Here is an 18,099-nt window from a genome sequence, read left to right on the forward strand (position 1 = left end):
ACTCATAACGTACATAATCTTAAACAGTCTCTCTCCCCTCAATTAACCATAGACAAGCTTACATAGATAAAAATACGTAATTCGCGCATTATTTATGATACCCAATTGAGAGCCCTAAAGCGAAAAGCAAAACCTATCAGTCCCTACAATTTTTCTGTATGATGATATTTTCAATTCCAGATCTCAGCAGGCGAGCCTCAGTGAAAGTAGAAGGTTCCAAGACAGTTGCTTTTGATGGCAACGCAACGAGTCCTGGCGAAGGACTGATCAATGGAGCCGTTGTTCCTGCCAAACCTAAGAGTCGAAGCGGTTCCATTATTGGAGCCATCAGTCCTATTATGGGCACAGGTAAATAACTAACAAGTCATATAGATGCTTAACTTGGATAAGCTAAAGAATACGAAATATGAATAGTTTTCCAATCCATAATGACATCCTGCTAAATCAAGATAACAATAATATTTTCAAACTGCTATTATGTATAATTACTTGCTTGATGGCATTATTAATTGCATTTAGTTTTGCTATTATCCAGTCCATTTTATTCGTATCAGAAAATTTGTGAAAAACATGTTGATAAAAGCAAAGTTTTAAATCTCTAAAAAGCGTTGTCTGAATAGTATCTTTAATAAGTTCTAAATCGTTATGGAAAATTTCAAATTCTACTTGAAGAGGTATCGTCTTCTGACTAAATATTTTTCCTCCAGAGAGTTGTTCGGATTTGACACCGACTCCCACGGAGCTGGTGCAGCCAACTTTTTTCTCTAGGATGTTGAGTACAATATCAGTTGAATCACTAAGTTAGTTAAGTTCTATTGTGCCATTCGTTACCATCACCCCCGTGCCTTCGTTTTCTAACCTATTGGTTATCCCAGTCTCACCGAGCATGGTGCATCTTATATGTACAGTTTTAGTATCCATTTTGTAAATAACATGAGATCCAAAAACTCCGTTTTCAACTATGATCATTTGGAGAATGCTTCGTATCCAAGACTGAAGCATGCATTTGGTCCGTTCTGTGGGGTTAAGAACGCCACATTGAAGCAATTCAGCTAACCAGCAATATTGCAATTGACATTTGCACATATAAAAGTTAGTGCGCAGTGTTAACAAAATGTCAAATAGCAATATTGCTTCTTTAGATTAATTGCTTCGGTGTGGCCTTTTTAGTCCTCGTTCCTCGTCTATTTCAACATTGTCTTAGGGTGGTATTAATAAACTTATCTCAGCTGAGACTGCCTTCAAGATCATGCTCAAGCCTCTGTTTTTATATGAGAACTGTCTCATTGACGTGATCTTGAGAGCAGTCACGAAGCTGACATTAGTTTATTAATACCACCCTCATTCATTGTACTTCGTATTCATTGGAGTACTTTACTTATTGTCTTCCATCAAGGCATGTGTTTTCTTTTGTTGCTTGGCAACAGTTTCATATAGTTCATATATTCTCGTTATGATTTCAGCTACTCCCGGAGTACCTATGAGGTCTCGACCTTCCAGCAAGATGACAAAATACGTCGAATGCTGGGGTGCTGATAAGCCATTTGCTAACATCACTGACTCCACTCTTGCCAAAAATATTGGGATTTCTGTAAGTATCAATAACAAATTATCTATTTGTAATGGAGTTCGATTACCAAATATAATGTTAGTAGAAAATTGTAGTATATCAGTTTACTTACGTTATAATTCTCATCTGTTTTAGAGTTTAGCTATGATTGAACAAAATCTGCTTCCACAAAGGACAACTTGCTGTGATTGCAGGTAATTAAAGAGTTCTATTTATTTAATTCTCTGGGCGCCATCTCACTCGCGTCAGATAGAGTACTGCGGGGCAGAAGGCAAGAGGGAGACTATTGTCCTATTTTTCCTTAAAAAGTAGCATGGAGAATGCTACACCGACAAGAGCATGGCTCTTAGATTAGCGGTGATTTATTTTGTTAATTTCCATCTCGGTTGTAATTTTATTATAGTGATATAATAAATCTTTTAAATCATCATTATGATCTTTTAAATAGCATTTTTTTATTCTTCAGTTTACAATTTATTAAGGAAGGTAGCCGCATTATATTATAGAGAAAATGTATTAGATTCGTGGGTAGTTCTTAGTTCTAGTCTATCGATGTCTTCCGCAGTTGGTAGACGTCGCGTATACAATTATTTTCGAACAATTTTAAAAAGGAAGCTCATAATAATTAATAAAACATGTCTTCACCGTTTCCAGTAACAACTCAGAAGGTATGAATCGAGTGACGTTGTGGTTTAAGAGTGCCACACAAGAGCGACAGTACCGCAACCAATCAGATGCCCAGTTTAAGTACAACGTCGCGTGCGCAGCTGCGCTGTTCACCCTCCTCGCTCTGATGCAGCTCCTTATTGGGCCCAGGTAAATTATAACCTTACATAACAGCATCACGTCTGTATCTCCGAAGGGGTAGGTTAAAGCGTACAGAACCATTATATACACCCACGCCTCGCCAGCTATATTTAAGTTCTATGTAATAGGGGCGAGCTTGTCGTCATGTATATTAATATATAACGTTATTAGCCTTTATACGTGGGGGTATGGAGAATAACCACCACGATGCTCCTCTGCGTGGCGATAGAGGTGTATATATATAACTGTATTTAAAATATTAATAAAATCTGGTAACATTCGTAACCGAATAATGCGGTAAGTTATGATGTCCCATTTAAGCTAGTATGCACTTATTTTACTTCCAAGGGTAGATACAGAAAAGCTATTGTTTTCTAACTCTTACTTACTGTCAATCTAGATACTCTAGATATTAAATAAAAAACAAACAAAATTGTTTTTAAAATCATTTAAGAAGATAAAACTCCTAAAATTATGCTGATGAATTACAATCGTGTTAGCAGAGTGGCAGTAATAAAAGTACTTGAACTGTTTTCTCCTATTCCAGAGGCATCGTCATGTACACATCATTCGGTCCTACCTTCATTACTCTGTTCGTCTTTCTCTACCTATGCTGGTATGACGGACAGTTTCCTGGACGCGGCATGCATCCACTCTCTGATGTCCCAGATGACATCTATGCTGACAACTGCACTAAACCTGGACAGGTTGGTACATTCATACAGCCACTGTTGATACGAAGTCCTAAGATGGATTATGACAAACCTTATAGAGACAAGGGACCAGGGGGGTTAAAAAGGCCACATCAAAGCAAATTATCTAAAAATCAATATTGCTATTTGACATTTGTGTGCATTGCGCACTTATTTTATATGCGCAAATGTCATCATCATCACTAATTTAAAAGCCGCGCTCTTGTCGGTATAGCATTCTCCATTCTTGTCTATCTACAATTCCTTTACTTCCTCATAAGACACGACGTTCATCTTCTCTTTAGTCTGTTCCATGTAAGTTCTTCTTGGTCTTCCCCTTCCTCTCTTTCCTTGTAGTTTTCCTTCTATGATGTTTTTAATAAATTCGTCTTTTCTTATTAAGTGTACAATTATCACTTATTCAAATCCTTGCGCAAATGTCAAATTGCAATATTTTTTAGATGAATTCCTTTGATGTGGATTTTTTAGCCTCCTAGGTATAGTGACATCAGCGGAGGTGCTCGCCGAGAGGGGTGAAAAATTCAAATTCTGAATTCTGCAACCGAAGACTGGATCTTTAATGTGCGTGATTAGCTGATTTTATTTCTTCGTGTTTTTAGGTGGTGGCCAGCAACCGCTACATAAGACTAACAATGTTTTTGGTGTCCGTGCTTCTTATCGGTGCTTGCGCAGTAATCAATTTGGTGGGTAATTTATTTTTAATGGCTCTATGGTATATCATGAACTTCTACTTTATATCGATTTTAGGAGATAAAATCTAAAAAATCATTGGTTTACAGGGTGTTAGTGACATCGTAACGAAAACTTTTAGGGATGGTTTAGACCAAGTAGAATTTTCCATCGCAAAAGTATGGAACTAAGAATAACTTTAAAAGCACTAAAAATTTCAAGATATTTCCACACACACAAGAAACTCCACTTGATATCAACTCAGAATCATGGTCTGATTCATCCTCCTCAGTATTTGTTACGATGTCACTAACACCCATACGTATTTGTAAGTGACATCGTAACAAAATAAAGTATAGAATTGAAAATAATTAAAAAACGCAAAAATATGGATTTTGCGACGGAAAATTCCACTTGATATTAACTCAGAATCATGTGCTAAAATCCCCTCAGTATTCGTTACGATATCACTAACACCCTGTTTAAAATAATTACTTAGCTAGTTTTGTAATTTGTGCAACTATGGCACCATTGAAGGAAGTCTTTCAAATGATTACATCAAGTTTTTACCGCCGATTCAGGTGCTTAGAGGTTAAGAAAATATTCGTACATTTTTCAGTACCAGGCTGACATCGTTAATGAATACCCGATAGAAGTACGCAGCACAATTAATGGCAGCACCCTGAATATAACCAGATCACCTGTGTACGACAATTTAGATTCCGCTCCGGTATGTACAGATCAATTATTATTAAATTACTTTCATAATCATGTCTTGGACACTTCATACGAAACACCTCGGTTTACACAGACACTACACATTGACGTTATTGTACACGCGCATTTGTGTCCGCCGAAGGGAGTGAGGTAAACCTAGCTCAGCTGCTGGCGGCGAGCGGAGAGTTGTCGTTCAATACCTAGAATTATTTCTTATTCTGTGACAAAAGGAAAACCTGTGTGGAATATTGCGATGGGGAAGTTCTATATTCCGCGAGCAAGTTGTATAATATACTGTAATGCAGAGCTCAACTCCCGGATCCCATCTCGGATCTGTCTTTAGCAAGAGTGTGTTATACACATACATAACGTACATAAGGTCACTACAATATTCCATTTGGTGTAGTCAGATGTATGCCAATCGCAAGATGAACTAAGTACCCACATCACCGAGCTTTCTGCAGAGTGCGCACCTTGAAACTATCAAAAAGGTAATCCATTATCATAATTTCTATTTCCAGAGCTACCTGTACAGCTCAGTGCTAACACTAGCTTCGATATCAGTGTTCCTTCGAGTCGGCTTCGTGCTCAAGTTTGTCCTGATGTCTCTGACCCTGGTGACTCATATCTCTTTCTTTGCCACTGCTGAGCTCTTCGCGCAGTACCAGCTGGAACGGGATTTGGATACAGAGTAAGTCTAAGCCAATTCATTATAATCCAGCATTCATAACATATATAAACAGCCTATGTACGTCCCACTGCTGGGCACAGGCTTCCCCTCAATCAACTGGAGGGGTATGGAGCATACTCCACCACGCTGCTCCAATGCGGGTTATTCAGCATAGATAGGTCAATTGTTAGTGAATGGAGTAAAGGTAACAATAAATAATTCGTTCATCTCTTTCTTGCTCTAATGCGTGACCCAACCTCTATCTCTTGTCTGGAGATGAAATAATTATAGCATCTTCTTTAATGTAACGAGTTTGAGGTTTATAATATCCCGGAAGATTTCCAGACAGAATGTTCTTACAATTTTTGAAAAAGACTTGTGATATTATTAAAACACATAATACCGGGTTCTTGCCGCGTGACAATCAGGAATATGAGACTTCTAATATTTCGACGCTGTTCACGGGACAAAATATCGGGAGTCTCATATTAATGGTTTTCAATATTGACGTAATGTTTCCTTCATTACTTTCAGATTCTCAATGCTTCCATACGCGGCTAAAGCGGGCATGGTGCTGGTATTTCTTGCTGCGTTGCTGCACATCCTGGACAGACAGATCGAGTTCACATCCAGGACTGACTTACTGGAAAGACAAGCTTAAGTTTGAACAGGAGGAGGTTGAGACTATGAGGGGGATTAACAAGGTACTTAATTGTTTATTTTTATCTATGTGAAGTGTCCAGCTATTCATATCTAAGGTGGGTAGGCAGATGCGTATTGTAGACATGAACTATACTAGTGTCTTTGGCGGCTCAATAAGGTAAATTAAAAAAAGAAACTGACTAATTTTATCATCATCTCCCTAGCGTTATGTAATTTTCACAGGGTCCGCTTACCTAGCCAAAAGGTTTGACTGGTCGGGGTTTTTAGCAACTGTGTTTGACTCTTTTATGAGTATGAGCCCTGCTTGATTGAGAGTAACGAATCTGTTACTGATGTCAGCCATCGACATACGACAGAAGAAGAAGATTGAAGTAGCATGTTTCTTTTATCAGCTTCCTATTCTTCTTTCTATCCGTAGTAGAACTTCAAATTAAGAGGACCTGCAAGTTATATTTCATAACTAGGGCACCCCATTAGGAAATACGGGAGTATGTGTGTATGTATTTATCTTTCCATAGACTATTGATTCATTTGGTTAAAACTGAAAGAAGAAATAATTTATTATGTTGGTACCATTACAGATTCTTCTAGAAAACATTTTACCTGCTCACGTGGCGCAACACTTCCTGACTTCCGTTGCTTCAGAGGTAAGAAAATATTCGTAATGCTTGATCAGACTTTTAAGAAACCTCTTACCAGGATCCATGGGGTTTGTATCTTCTTCTAGGTGATGAGTTAACAGCATGGTTAATGGACTAGTAATTATTCTATCACAAATTTCGCTCTGTGCCGTAACGGCCTCCGTGGAGACATACCTCAAAAATCACTTTGTGAGCCATCACTTGGTTAGGACATTGTAGGCTGATCACCTGATTGTCCGAAAGTGAGATGTGGTTACTGCTTAATGATGTAAATACGAAGTCGTTATATGATTCATGTCGGGGACCTTTGGGGACTCAGTAATAACCCTGACACCAGGGTTTATGAAGTCGGTAATCCACCTCACAACCCACACGATTGAAGAAGATCGTAATACTTACAGATCTAATATCAAATGTGGCTCCATGTTATCATCTGGTGACTTGTGGCTTTGCGCTGCCTGTAATCTATAAGTTCTGTTCTGATATGTTGACGCACACCACCGAAACGTGATGTATTTTTAATCTAGCTTAGTTAGCTTAACCCTTTCACGGTTACGGTGTCACGGTCATTGATGGTTCATAATAGGTAGTACGACACCTTGGAATCGGAACGTCCGTAGACGTTCTGTCCTTGAAAGTGTTAAGGACACTATTTCTTAGGCTGTATCTTCTATGAGCTTCGTTGGTTGAAATAAACGATAATCCACCATTAACATTTAAAACCCACAGGAAGATCTATACCACGAGCGGTACTCGAGCATAGCGGTGATGTTCGCCTCGATCCCTAACTACAAAGAGTTCTACGATGAGACTGATGTCAACAAGCAAGGTCTCGAGTGTCTCAGACTGTTGAATGAGATTATCTGTGACTTTGATAAGGTGAGGACGTCTCTTTCTTTCATCCGTTACGTCGCAAAGGTTAAAAAGAGACGCAGTGCGACCTTCTCGGAACCTTTTTCCCAGTATAGTTTTGCAGCATTGTCACATCGACAGATGAAAGGAAGTAATTGCTAGTGACAGTACCTCATGAAAACTACGTCATACTAATTATTAGCTTGCTTATTAGCTTGTGGGTTAGAGTGTAATATTATGAAGCATATACGTTATTCGGAGAATTGCAAAGCTGAAGTGGCAGTGGGCAGGACACATAGCGAGGAGAACCGATGGCCGATGGGGCGGAAAGGTTCTGGAATGGCGACCACGCGTCGGACGACGCTCAGTGGGTAGGCCCGCTACAAGGTGAACCGACGATCTGGTGAAGGTCGCGGGAAGCCGCTGGATGCGGGCAGCGCAGATCGTCGTGGAGATCCTTGGGGGAGGCCTATGCCCAGCAGTGGGCGTCGTACGGCTGATGACGTTATTCTAATGCTTTATTTAAATAAAAAACAAAAACAAAATACTAATATGTATTATGGTATTATGGGAGACCTACCTATATTGTTTGTTACAGTTACTCCTGAAGCCTAAATTCAGCTGCATAGAGAAGATAAAGACGATAGGCAGTACCTACATGATCGCCTCGGGGTTACGGCCTGGGAAAGAAGAGCAACTTGTAAGTATGATTACGTCACGGATTAGAAGAAAGAGGTTGGAAGTGCCAAGTGAGCGCGCCATACTAGTATGACCAAACCGTTCATACTTCAACTTTGTACTCCACTCGTCCGCAAACTTAACGACATACGGAGCTCCGTGATAGTATATTAAAGGGTCGTCTTATGCATTACCTGAGGAACCACGTTTTGTGTGCGAACGTTGTGGTAAGAAATGCCGCGCTGCTATAGGGCTCTATAGTCATCGGCGGCGCTGCGGGAACCCGTAGACTCACAAGTGCTGCAAGAATCATCTACGATGGATGCTGTGGCCAATGATAATGATGCATTACGACCTGCATTCGACTATCATACAAAGAAATTCCTCTTCATTACAGGAAAGCTGAAAACCTTAGTGTGATCAGCTAAGTATTTATCAAAAACTTACTTTTGTATGCAGTATTTTACGAAAAGTAACGATAAAATTGCAGCCTATCATAATATACATTGCTGGTAAAGTGGCTACGGAATTCGAGAAGCAGTAGAGTTAACGTAATATTCTGTTTGCAGAAGTAGGTAGTAGGAAAAGAGAGTGGAGTTGAACCGACGACAGTGGATCTCATACAAAATGCGCGTTAGTGCCTTACCTATCCCTTTCTTCTATGCCATTATAATGTCGTGTGTAACATTGTTAAGAAAAAAAATAAGAGTGTAGTTGAAAACTCACAGGATTTAAATCTAAACTGTGATCGAGGGGGGGGACCTAGCTCAGACGCTGGTGAAAAGCAGAGAGTTGGTGTTCTATACGTACCTTAAACTTTTAAGGATGCCAGCTGATTCATTATGCATGTCACAATCTGTAAATCTATATACATAAGCAGGTACTTATACTACATAGGTAGGTACGGTCACGAGCATTAATAATTATGGTACAAGCACTTTGGTACAAGGTCACATTAACTATTTTTTTTAAAGAACGTCTAGGGCCCTGTGCCGAGGTTTTTCTTGCAGCGTCTTTTCCCCGGCTATACAGGTTGTGAGAAGCTGCAGTAGTTTTAGGCGGATGAGACGTGCGTTATGTAAAAATTGACGATTCAAAGTGTAACTATGCTACCTACTGAATAAAGATATTTTTGAATTTGAATTTGACAAATTGAACTAAGTCTCACTAAATGTCAAATATGTTAGTGCGACAGAGTCCTAATGTAGGTACATTATATTGCTCATGACTGTACCTATTCTGATATTGTATAAGTAAGGCTTTTCAGAAAATAAAGACATTATTATTTTACACAACAACACTCACTTATTAAAAAATAATTACGCTTTATTTATTACTCATCTTGATTCCCTTTTGTTTTCAGGATAGAAAAGAAGAGCATACGGTAGCAATTTTGGTGGAGTTTGCTATAGCACTTATGACGATCCTTGATCAAATCAACCGGGAATCCTTCCAGAGGTTTAAACTTCGTATAGGTAAGTAACTTACATACATAAACTCACGCCGGGGTAAGCAGAGTACATGAAATTCCATGGATCCTGGCATACTTTTCCTGCTCCCTCCACAGTCATCGATCTTTCCATACAAGCCCTACTGTTCAGAATAAATCGTACTAAACCTTTTCTAAGGACTTCTCCAATTTGGCCTATCTACGTCCTTCGAGGTCTTCCTCTGCCAGCACTACCACCAACCTTCGCTTTATAATCCTATTATTCTTCATGCGGTCTACGTGTCCGAACCAACTTAACATCAACAAGTTCTGTCTTGTGCTGTAAAATCTGGATTAAGGAATTCTGGACTTTTTATAACTTAAACAAATAGTAACGGGTTCTTACCGCGTTTAAATGGAGATATGAGACTCCCGACATTTCGACACACTTTTATAATTTATGAGTTATAACAGTATTTATTCCATAAGCGAGTGTACTTTGTGCCCGGTTAATGGCAATAGACTCGCCCCCTATAAAATTGGGCTTAAACATAACTGGCGAGGAGCGGGTGTATATATATTACACACCTCTGCCTACCCCTTCGAGGATACAGGCGTGATGATACGCAGACAAATATTGATATCCTTAAATGTATGTTTTTCTAGGATTAAACCATGGCCCAGTCATAGCCGGAGTGGTAGGCGCTCAAAAGCCCCAATACGACATTTGGGGCAACACAGTGAACGTGGCGTCTCGGATGGACTCTACTGGTATCATGGGCAAGATACAAGTCACTGAAGATACTGCTAAGTAAGTAAAAATTAACAATATTTTCAACTACTAAGAAATGAAGTGGGTACCTATACAAAATAAAAACGCCTGTCTAAACAATTCGAGCAGAAACATGTTTCTTAGACATTGCTTTTAGAATTTTATCAGGCGGTTAGCAACGATGCGCTCCTGCGCTGTTGTATCTAGTCTTACAATCTTTACAAGTATGACTTTCTGTATATAATAATTATTATTATGTGTTCTGTAACCATCGCCAATTTCTGATTTAGACCTCACCACATGAATCAACCACAGGGGGTATGGAGCGTAGTACAGGTTGTTTTTTTCATGTATTTCCTTTTATTTTTCAGGATTCTAATGAGTGCAGGCTACACATGCGAATGCCGAGGGCCTACTTACGTCAAAGGAAAAGGAACTTTAGTGACATATTTTGTGAAAACACCTAATATAGGCGGGTGAACATAGAGGCATAGTAAATAACATCTAAAAATAATCTACTGTCGGTTATATAGAGCGAGAAATGACATTAAATATCAATAATAGTTTATCAATGTTTAATAGTACCTACCTACGTGAAAAATATTTAAGCTTAGTACTTCGATTTTGGAGAGATCGTTTTTTGAAAATGACTATTATATTTTAGAAACTGTTTTTCTCTGTATTTAATATGAAATACCTACATATTTTAAAATTATATATTTATATGTCTGTATAATAATATAATAAAATATCTGTGACATTATTGTCATAACTTTTTACATAAAATTACTACAATACATATCCACGGGATATTTCCACAATATATCTAGTAATTTTACTCGCTAATTGACTGTATATCGATTAATAATCGATTATTTTCTAAGCCCCTAAATAATCTCAAAATCGATATTCTTATCGATAGTATCGATACAATCGGTTATATCAAAAATTTAAATTAAATTTAATTTAATTTAGATTATAATCGATATAATTGTGGAATTTTCAATAGGTGTCGATATTATTGATTTAATCGATAGTACCGATACAATCGATAGACATATTGATGTTTAGATTATTTATTGTTATTATACGGCAACACTAATCTCTGGTTTGTAATATTTATCATTTTTAAAGTTACGAGTATATTTAAAAACCTTAAGGCGTTGTCTCACTAGAACCATGTTTGCGCTACCATCAAAATGTATAATTGTCGTTTTGTCGATTGGTGCTAAAAATGTGAACCCAAATAAGTCATGTCGATCTGTCAAAATACGAACAAAATCACGTGAAAAAAACAAACTTATCGATTTCGACATTTATTAAATCGATCGATAATTTTATCACGTTGCGCCTGTTGTTAGCTCTGGTAGCCCTACTCAATTTTAAGAACAGTTTTTAGAAAAAAAAAACTATGAATAGATATTTATGAGAATGTATAGGCCTACGTTTATATAAGTAGCAATCGTTTCAATAATAATTATATTTTCACATTAGATTTTAAATTGATTGAAACTTCAAATAATGCCAAAGTAGATTGAATTTGAATTATGAATTTAGAATCTATAATAAGTATTTTTTTGTAAATATTCAAAGTTAGATAGGTAAGTTGTGTGCAATAAGGTGTGATAATAATGAGATTTTTATTTTTTTATTAATATGTATTATTTTTATTAAAGTAGCGCTACGTGTAAATATTATTTGCCAAAGTAGTAGAGAGTGTGCAAAGTGGACTGGGATATTTAAAAAAATATATATGAAATAAAATTACATACCTATACGTACTTTCATCACACTAGGCTTAACTTTATTAGTTACTTGTTCATTAAATCGATAGCTTTGTAGTATTATATACATTCAAATTGCCTAATTAAGTCCCACTGCTGGGTACAGGCCTCCCTTTTTAAAAATGAAAGGGGGTATGGGTCATGCTCCATCATTGTTCCGATTCTGGAAAACGAAGCTTAATTTTATTTTAATCTGACAGTTTTAAAAATAGTGCCGTCCTTTACTTACGTTGTGTACACGACAGAGATACAGCTAGTTTTAGAAGTGTCGAACTAAATAAAAATTGAGTTGGTGTCTGCTAGAATTGCACCGTTATTTTATTTAAAATAAGTTGCATTTAATATGTGTATTACAGTTGTTTATACGCAATATAACCGGGGTTGGAGTGGATGTAAGATGAAGAGTCTATTTTGAACTTAAACAGTGTCACTACAAAACAGATAAACTATGTTTAAAATGTAATCTGTATACGAAAGAAGTCCCGAAGGCCGCGGCGCTACTGTCGCAGATTCTGCATGGAATCATTATGACTTGTCTTGTGTTAAGTTAGTTTCATTAATTTCCGCCGAATTTCGATTTCTTTCGTGGCGCGAAATACTAATTCAAACCTAGTTTATTTTTAGTTTGTGTTTTGTAGTAACACTGAAAGGTTCCAAAGAATAGAGTCAGGTTTAAAATATACCTAGTCCACGCCACAAAAAGAGGTCCCGCGGGCGCGGTGCTTTTGTCTAAGAGTTTGCATAGAAGTAACATGACTTGTCAAAGAGTCCTATTAAGGCTGCAGTCTCCGCAAATTTGAGTCGTAGAGAGTTTTTGGTGACAATTATTTCACTTTTTTAAACTATATCAGGATATTAAAATTTCTTTGACTAGCGTTTATGGCATATAGATATACATGATATAAGAATAGACCCATATTTTTTTAAAGTACATTTAGCTGGTTTACATAAATCAAGCGTTGAATTCGGCTCTCCTCCGCCGAAGACAGTGTCAATTCATTTTTGTGCACTTAGATTGGCGCAATAGCAACTAAATTGAAAAACATACTCAGGCTATCTTGATCTTAACATCCTTACCTTAAGGATAGTTGTGAAAATATTAAAATTCTGAATTCACACTGGCCCCTTAAAATCCGTGGAGTTCTTTCGTGGCGCTGACTATATTTTAAACCTGTTATTATTTTTAGTCTTTGTTTTGTAATTATGAGGGTATTTTTTGTTTCTTCATTGCCATCTTTGAATAAAATATAGTATGTAGAATAAATGGTTATAGATAGATAAATTCTTTAATACTCTTTAGTAATTGTGGTGCTAAAACATTTTGGTTGGCGAATGAGTTCTTCAAATGTACTGTCACAAGCGTTTATTATGTACATAATGCTCTGAGAAATTATAGACATTCCCCTCTGCCGAAACACATGAACGATTGGTTCGTGTTTTATTATTTGTGTGACGTTTTTTTTTCGTATGCGTTTATATAGAAACATCGTTTTTTTTTTGTATTTGGGATAATAAACTTTGATTTGTTTGATAAGTGTGTGTCAGTGAGTAGATGTGTGCGTGTATAAGTATTTCACCTCCAAAAATTATCAGAAAAAATAGTGTATAAATACAACCCAAAAGTACCTGTCTATAATTTCTCTGAAGACACACTATACAACCCTGTCGCATTAACGAATTTGACATTTAGAGAGACTCGCGGATTCAATTTGTCAAATAAGTTAAATGCGATATGGTACTAGAGTGGTATATGGTAATGTTTATGGTCGTATAACCATTTTAGTATCTTTAATTTCAGTATACTATACTCATCAATATAGATTATGATGATATTTAAGTAAATATCTGGATGTAGTAAAAAAAACTACCTACTTACATGTTTATGTGAAAAAAAAATGTTTTGACGTAAGGGAAAAATGCAGAGGTTTATTTTGAAATTTGAGATTTTAATAAAAATAACTGTTGGAAATTGGCGGTTTTTATTTCATATTTTGTCGCTATAAATAATTTGCTTTTGTAACAGTAGCCGTAGCATGCTGCTCATTTATTGTGTCGCGCGCGATGTGCGTCATGATCATGCTACGGGGCTGATCAAGTACGCAAGCTGACTCTAAACTCTTTAAAAAGTTTTAAGTTTTAGTGCATGATCTATTTACATTATAACAGACATACATAAAAAAAAACTGCAGCAGTTTAAAAAAAAGTTAAGTTTAACCATGAGAAACCCATCGGCAAAGTATCAACTAATTTCCTCATGACTCATCGACCTACAACTTTACTCTTCCTTACCATCTGGCGAACCCATTGTAAAATTAAACGAATTAATATTTAATACGATAACGCGATTTCACGTTACCTTTTTAGACGTGTGACTCCTTCGGCGGGCGGTGTCCAAATGAATTTGAATTTCGATCCCGAGGTTAATTGGTAATTGCTGGTTGGACGCTGGCCACCTACGCTCGACTGTTTTGATTTATTTTAGTCCGACCACCTTTTGCCTGGTGCACCACTTTTAGCGGACAGCGATTTGATTTTATGTGAACCGGATTACTTTTAGAAATCCACCCATATTACACATACTAGTTTTTCATCACGAGTTCCTCCGTGCTTCGGAAGGCACGTTAAGCCGTTGTCCCGGCTACATTAGCGGTCGTTAATAACCATCAATCCGCACTGGGCCCGCGTGATGGTTTAAGGCCCGATCTTCCTATCCATCCATAGGGAAGGCCTGTGCTCCAGCAGTGGGGACGTTAATGGGCTGATAATGACACATACTAGATAACCTGTATACGTCCCACTGCTAAGCACATGCCTCCCCCCCAAGCGACCGGAGGGGGTATGGAGCACACTCCACGACACAGCTCGAGACCAATGGCTTAATGTGCATCATTCGCAATCATCTTGCTTTTTCGGACAATCACGAGCATTCAACCTGCAAACAAAAGATGGTTTCATGACAATGTCCCCATCGGGATTCGAACCCAGGTCTTCAGATCGTGAGCTCAACACACAGCCTCCACAGTCAAGTACTTAATATTAATTTAATAAGGTTAAAATTAAAGGTAATATTATAATAGTGAAATGAGGGTAGTTACACATTCTAACATCATAGTAACAGTCACTCGTACCGCCAGTCATCGCGTGACCACGGCCACGGCGAGACGCGAATTTACGCGACCGAGATATTCGGATAGTGATTTAAAAGGTAGGTTTTGACTTTATATATAGTGACATCGTAACAAATACTGAGGGGGATGATTCAGACCATGATTCTGAGTTAATATCAAGTGGAATTTTCCGTCACAAAATTTACAATATATTTTGCATTTTTGTTTTATTATTTTCAATTTTATACTTTTGCGATGAAAAATTCCACTTGATATTAATACAGAATAATGAGCAGAATCACCCCCCTCAATGTAAATAATTGTTATAATATGTAATATTGTTTGTTTGGAATAAGTATTTAATACACAATGTCCTATAATATTTTTCTTGAAACATGGTTTTTTAATAAAAAAGTAGGTGGTATTGAAAATAGCGCTTTAGAACAAGAAACTGTTGAATGTAACAAGAAAATATTTGTCCGAAATTCTTAGGTACCTACAAATAAGTTACACAAAAGTATTAAAAAATAAAATGTACTTACCTTCATTCTTATAAAAGGCATAGGAACTTTTTCGTCCGATCATGACTCGCCTATGAAGGGTGGTCGTTTTTGGTCAGGCGAGTCCACCTCTAAGTAACTAGTTGTATAAAATATTAATTTCTCGAAAAGCTTTCTTATTCAATGAGGGACTTTGTAATCGTCGTTCGCGAAAAACACGATAGATGGCGTTGTTAAGTTTTTTCTTCGTTTAAACTTCTAATTTCATTGATAACAGATATAATGCGTCTTTTATCTTTGTTATTACACCCTTCTTATTACACCAAAGTACAATTACAACTTCCACCTATTATAACATACATACATACATAAACTCACGCCTATTTCCCACCGGGGTAAGCAGAGACTATAGAATTCCATTATAATTCTGATCAAAATAAAAAGAAGCAACATAATTCTATACATAATGTGATCCAAATATCAAGCAACAATTAGTTTAATATAATATGCTACTGCTATTACGTTACATTTTTGAATAATTATGTACTGCAGCAATGAGAAAATAGGTAATTATCACGTTAAAAGTGAACAACGCTATCTATCATATTTTGTTTATATTTTTTTTAAAGAACGTCTAAGGCCCTGTGCCGAGGTTTTTGTTGCAGCTTCTTTTCCCCGGCTATACAGGTTGTGAGAAGTTCTAGGCGGATGAGACGTTCGCTGTGTAAAAATTGACGATTCAAAGTGTAACTATGTCACCTACTGAATAAAGATATTTTTGAATTTGAATTTCGGGAACGCAGATTGGAAGGTCCCTCATAACAACAAAAATCCGGTATCACAGCACCTCCATTCCGCATTATCGCTTGCAGTGGTGTTGTTGTTCGAAGCATTGTTTATCTGTACTTACCTGTTTTAATACGTTATAGGACTATTAATTTACATATAGACTTGTATTCATAATGTACATTAATATTTTGAAACCTCCACAACCTTCTAGTGTATCCAGGTTTCACGAAGTCAGCTTACCTAATCTGAAGTTATTAACAGGTCCAATTTACAGAGACTTTTTTTTACAGAGACAACTGCTAGATGTGACCTTCCTACCCAAGGGGAAATTCAACTCAATTGCAGGTTAGTTAATGTCTTTTAATCTTAATAAAATATTGGAGTTCGTAGTCACTCTGAAAAACTAGCGAAGTTATTGGTATAAGATTTGAAACACGTCATCTGAGAGGGTCATACTTGAAAAAAAAAGTTTTAAAAACTAAAATCTGACTATAGAAAAACACGCTCTGAAAAGTATGAAACAAGAAAATAGGTACCCGTATAGTGTGATGTTTAGAAAATAACCGTGGTCGTGTGCTATTGTAAGCAAGCTCTTAGGACAGATAGGCACTATTCGAAAGAATTTCACAGAAATATGTATATCTATTTTCTTGTTTCATACTTTTTCGAGCGTCATTTTCCGTCGTCGGGTTTTAGTTTTGAGTCTTATAACTAAACGCGGTTGAAACGTGGACCCCCGTTAAAACTGCTCCGCGCGGCTTCTGATCAGCTCCTGCTTTTAGTATGCTTCTTCTTTTCTCCTGTGAGTTGTGAGTTGGATGACCGACTTCATCAACCTTGGTGTCAGGGTTATTATTGAGCCGCCAGTACATAATACGACATTATCGGGCTATCGAGAATTCACTTAGCCGTTCAACGTGATGGCAAAAAAAACTAGCCACATTTTTAAAATCGGCTACGGAAATTCCTAAAACTTCAACGCGATTCATTTAAAGAGCCCTGGCATGGCTCAAGTAACGACCACTTGCATCAGTAAGTAGTAACCGGGGCCAACTGCTTAACGAGCCTTGCGCAGCACGGATCATCTTACTTTTGGACAATCGGGAAATCAGCCCGCAATATCCTAACCAATCTAGAGTTCTCAAAGTGGACGTCTGGTGTGCTGGAGCCTTAAGTGACATAAAAAAGTCGGATGACTGGTCACGTAACTTACCATCCAGCCTTCATATATATCACTCTACTTGTCAAAATGTAGATTAATTATAACAATTATCCACTTAACGTGGGAAAGATCGTATTGAATCTAACCATAGCTCGCGCAAGTAATTACTTAGGAATAATTATTGGTTTCAAATAGTTCGTGGACTGATCTACTTCGAATTGGATGGAGTATTAATTACATTTAAGAGTAAACTTACTAATTAAATATGTAACGGGATTCATGTCGGTTAAAATGTCGAAAAGATAGTACCAAAACTGTTTATGTATATCTAAAAAAATGTTTGTAAATATGTTATCTTCTGGTAACTTTTTTGCACAAAACATAAGCTGACGACTAAATCCTTTTAGCTCGATACTTACAGACGATACGAAAGCTCGGTGAGATGTGTGGGTGCTCAGTTCATCTTCCAATGGATGTACCTCCCCAATTGGGATATAGTCAAAAATGGTCACGGAATTTAATTTTGATCACTTGGAGATTGGGCTCCTCGTAAGCAAAGGTTATAATAGAATTCAA

At 37.2% G+C, this 18,099-nt stretch overlaps 3 protein-coding genes across 6 annotated transcripts in view; 2 read left to right on the forward strand and 1 right to left on the reverse strand.

Annotated features, from left to right (window-relative positions):
• Window positions 1–10,892, forward strand: part of LOC126372724 (adenylate cyclase type 2-like) — a 201,439-nt gene extending 190,547 nt beyond the window's left edge. Inside the window, 16 exon segments of the mRNA XM_050018582.1 lie at window positions 181–348; window positions 1,464–1,591; window positions 1,706–1,764; window positions 2,225–2,386; window positions 2,925–3,084; window positions 3,690–3,773; window positions 4,379–4,489; window positions 4,998–5,167; window positions 5,681–5,788; window positions 5,790–5,850; window positions 6,391–6,456; window positions 7,180–7,329; window positions 7,901–8,002; window positions 9,344–9,455; window positions 10,076–10,220; window positions 10,553–10,892. Coding sequence (XP_049874539.1) covers window positions 181–348; window positions 1,464–1,591; window positions 1,706–1,764; window positions 2,225–2,386; window positions 2,925–3,084; window positions 3,690–3,773; window positions 4,379–4,489; window positions 4,998–5,167; window positions 5,681–5,788; window positions 5,790–5,850; window positions 6,391–6,456; window positions 7,180–7,329; window positions 7,901–8,002; window positions 9,344–9,455; window positions 10,076–10,220; window positions 10,553–10,661 — 1,895 coding nt within the window. The 3' untranslated portion in view covers window positions 10,662–10,892.
• The window catches only part of LOC126372787 (uncharacterized), a 469,025-nt gene that overhangs the window by 106,905 nt on the left and 344,021 nt on the right, over window positions 1–18,099 (reverse strand). The window lies entirely within an intron of this gene.
• LOC126372779 (knirps-related protein-like) overlaps window positions 15,130–18,099 on the forward strand; it is a 707,336-nt gene continuing 704,366 nt past the window's right edge. The window contains exons 1-2 of the mRNA XM_050018664.1: window positions 15,130–15,170; window positions 16,652–16,706. The gene's annotated coding sequence lies outside the window, so the exon portion shown is untranslated. The remainder of the gene's footprint in view (window positions 15,171–16,651; window positions 16,707–18,099) is intronic.

The sequence above is a fragment of the Pectinophora gossypiella genome, chromosome 14, assembly GCF_024362695.1.
Source record: "Pectinophora gossypiella chromosome 14, ilPecGoss1.1, whole genome shotgun sequence".
Taxonomy (NCBI): Eukaryota; Metazoa; Arthropoda; class Insecta; order Lepidoptera; family Gelechiidae; genus Pectinophora; species Pectinophora gossypiella.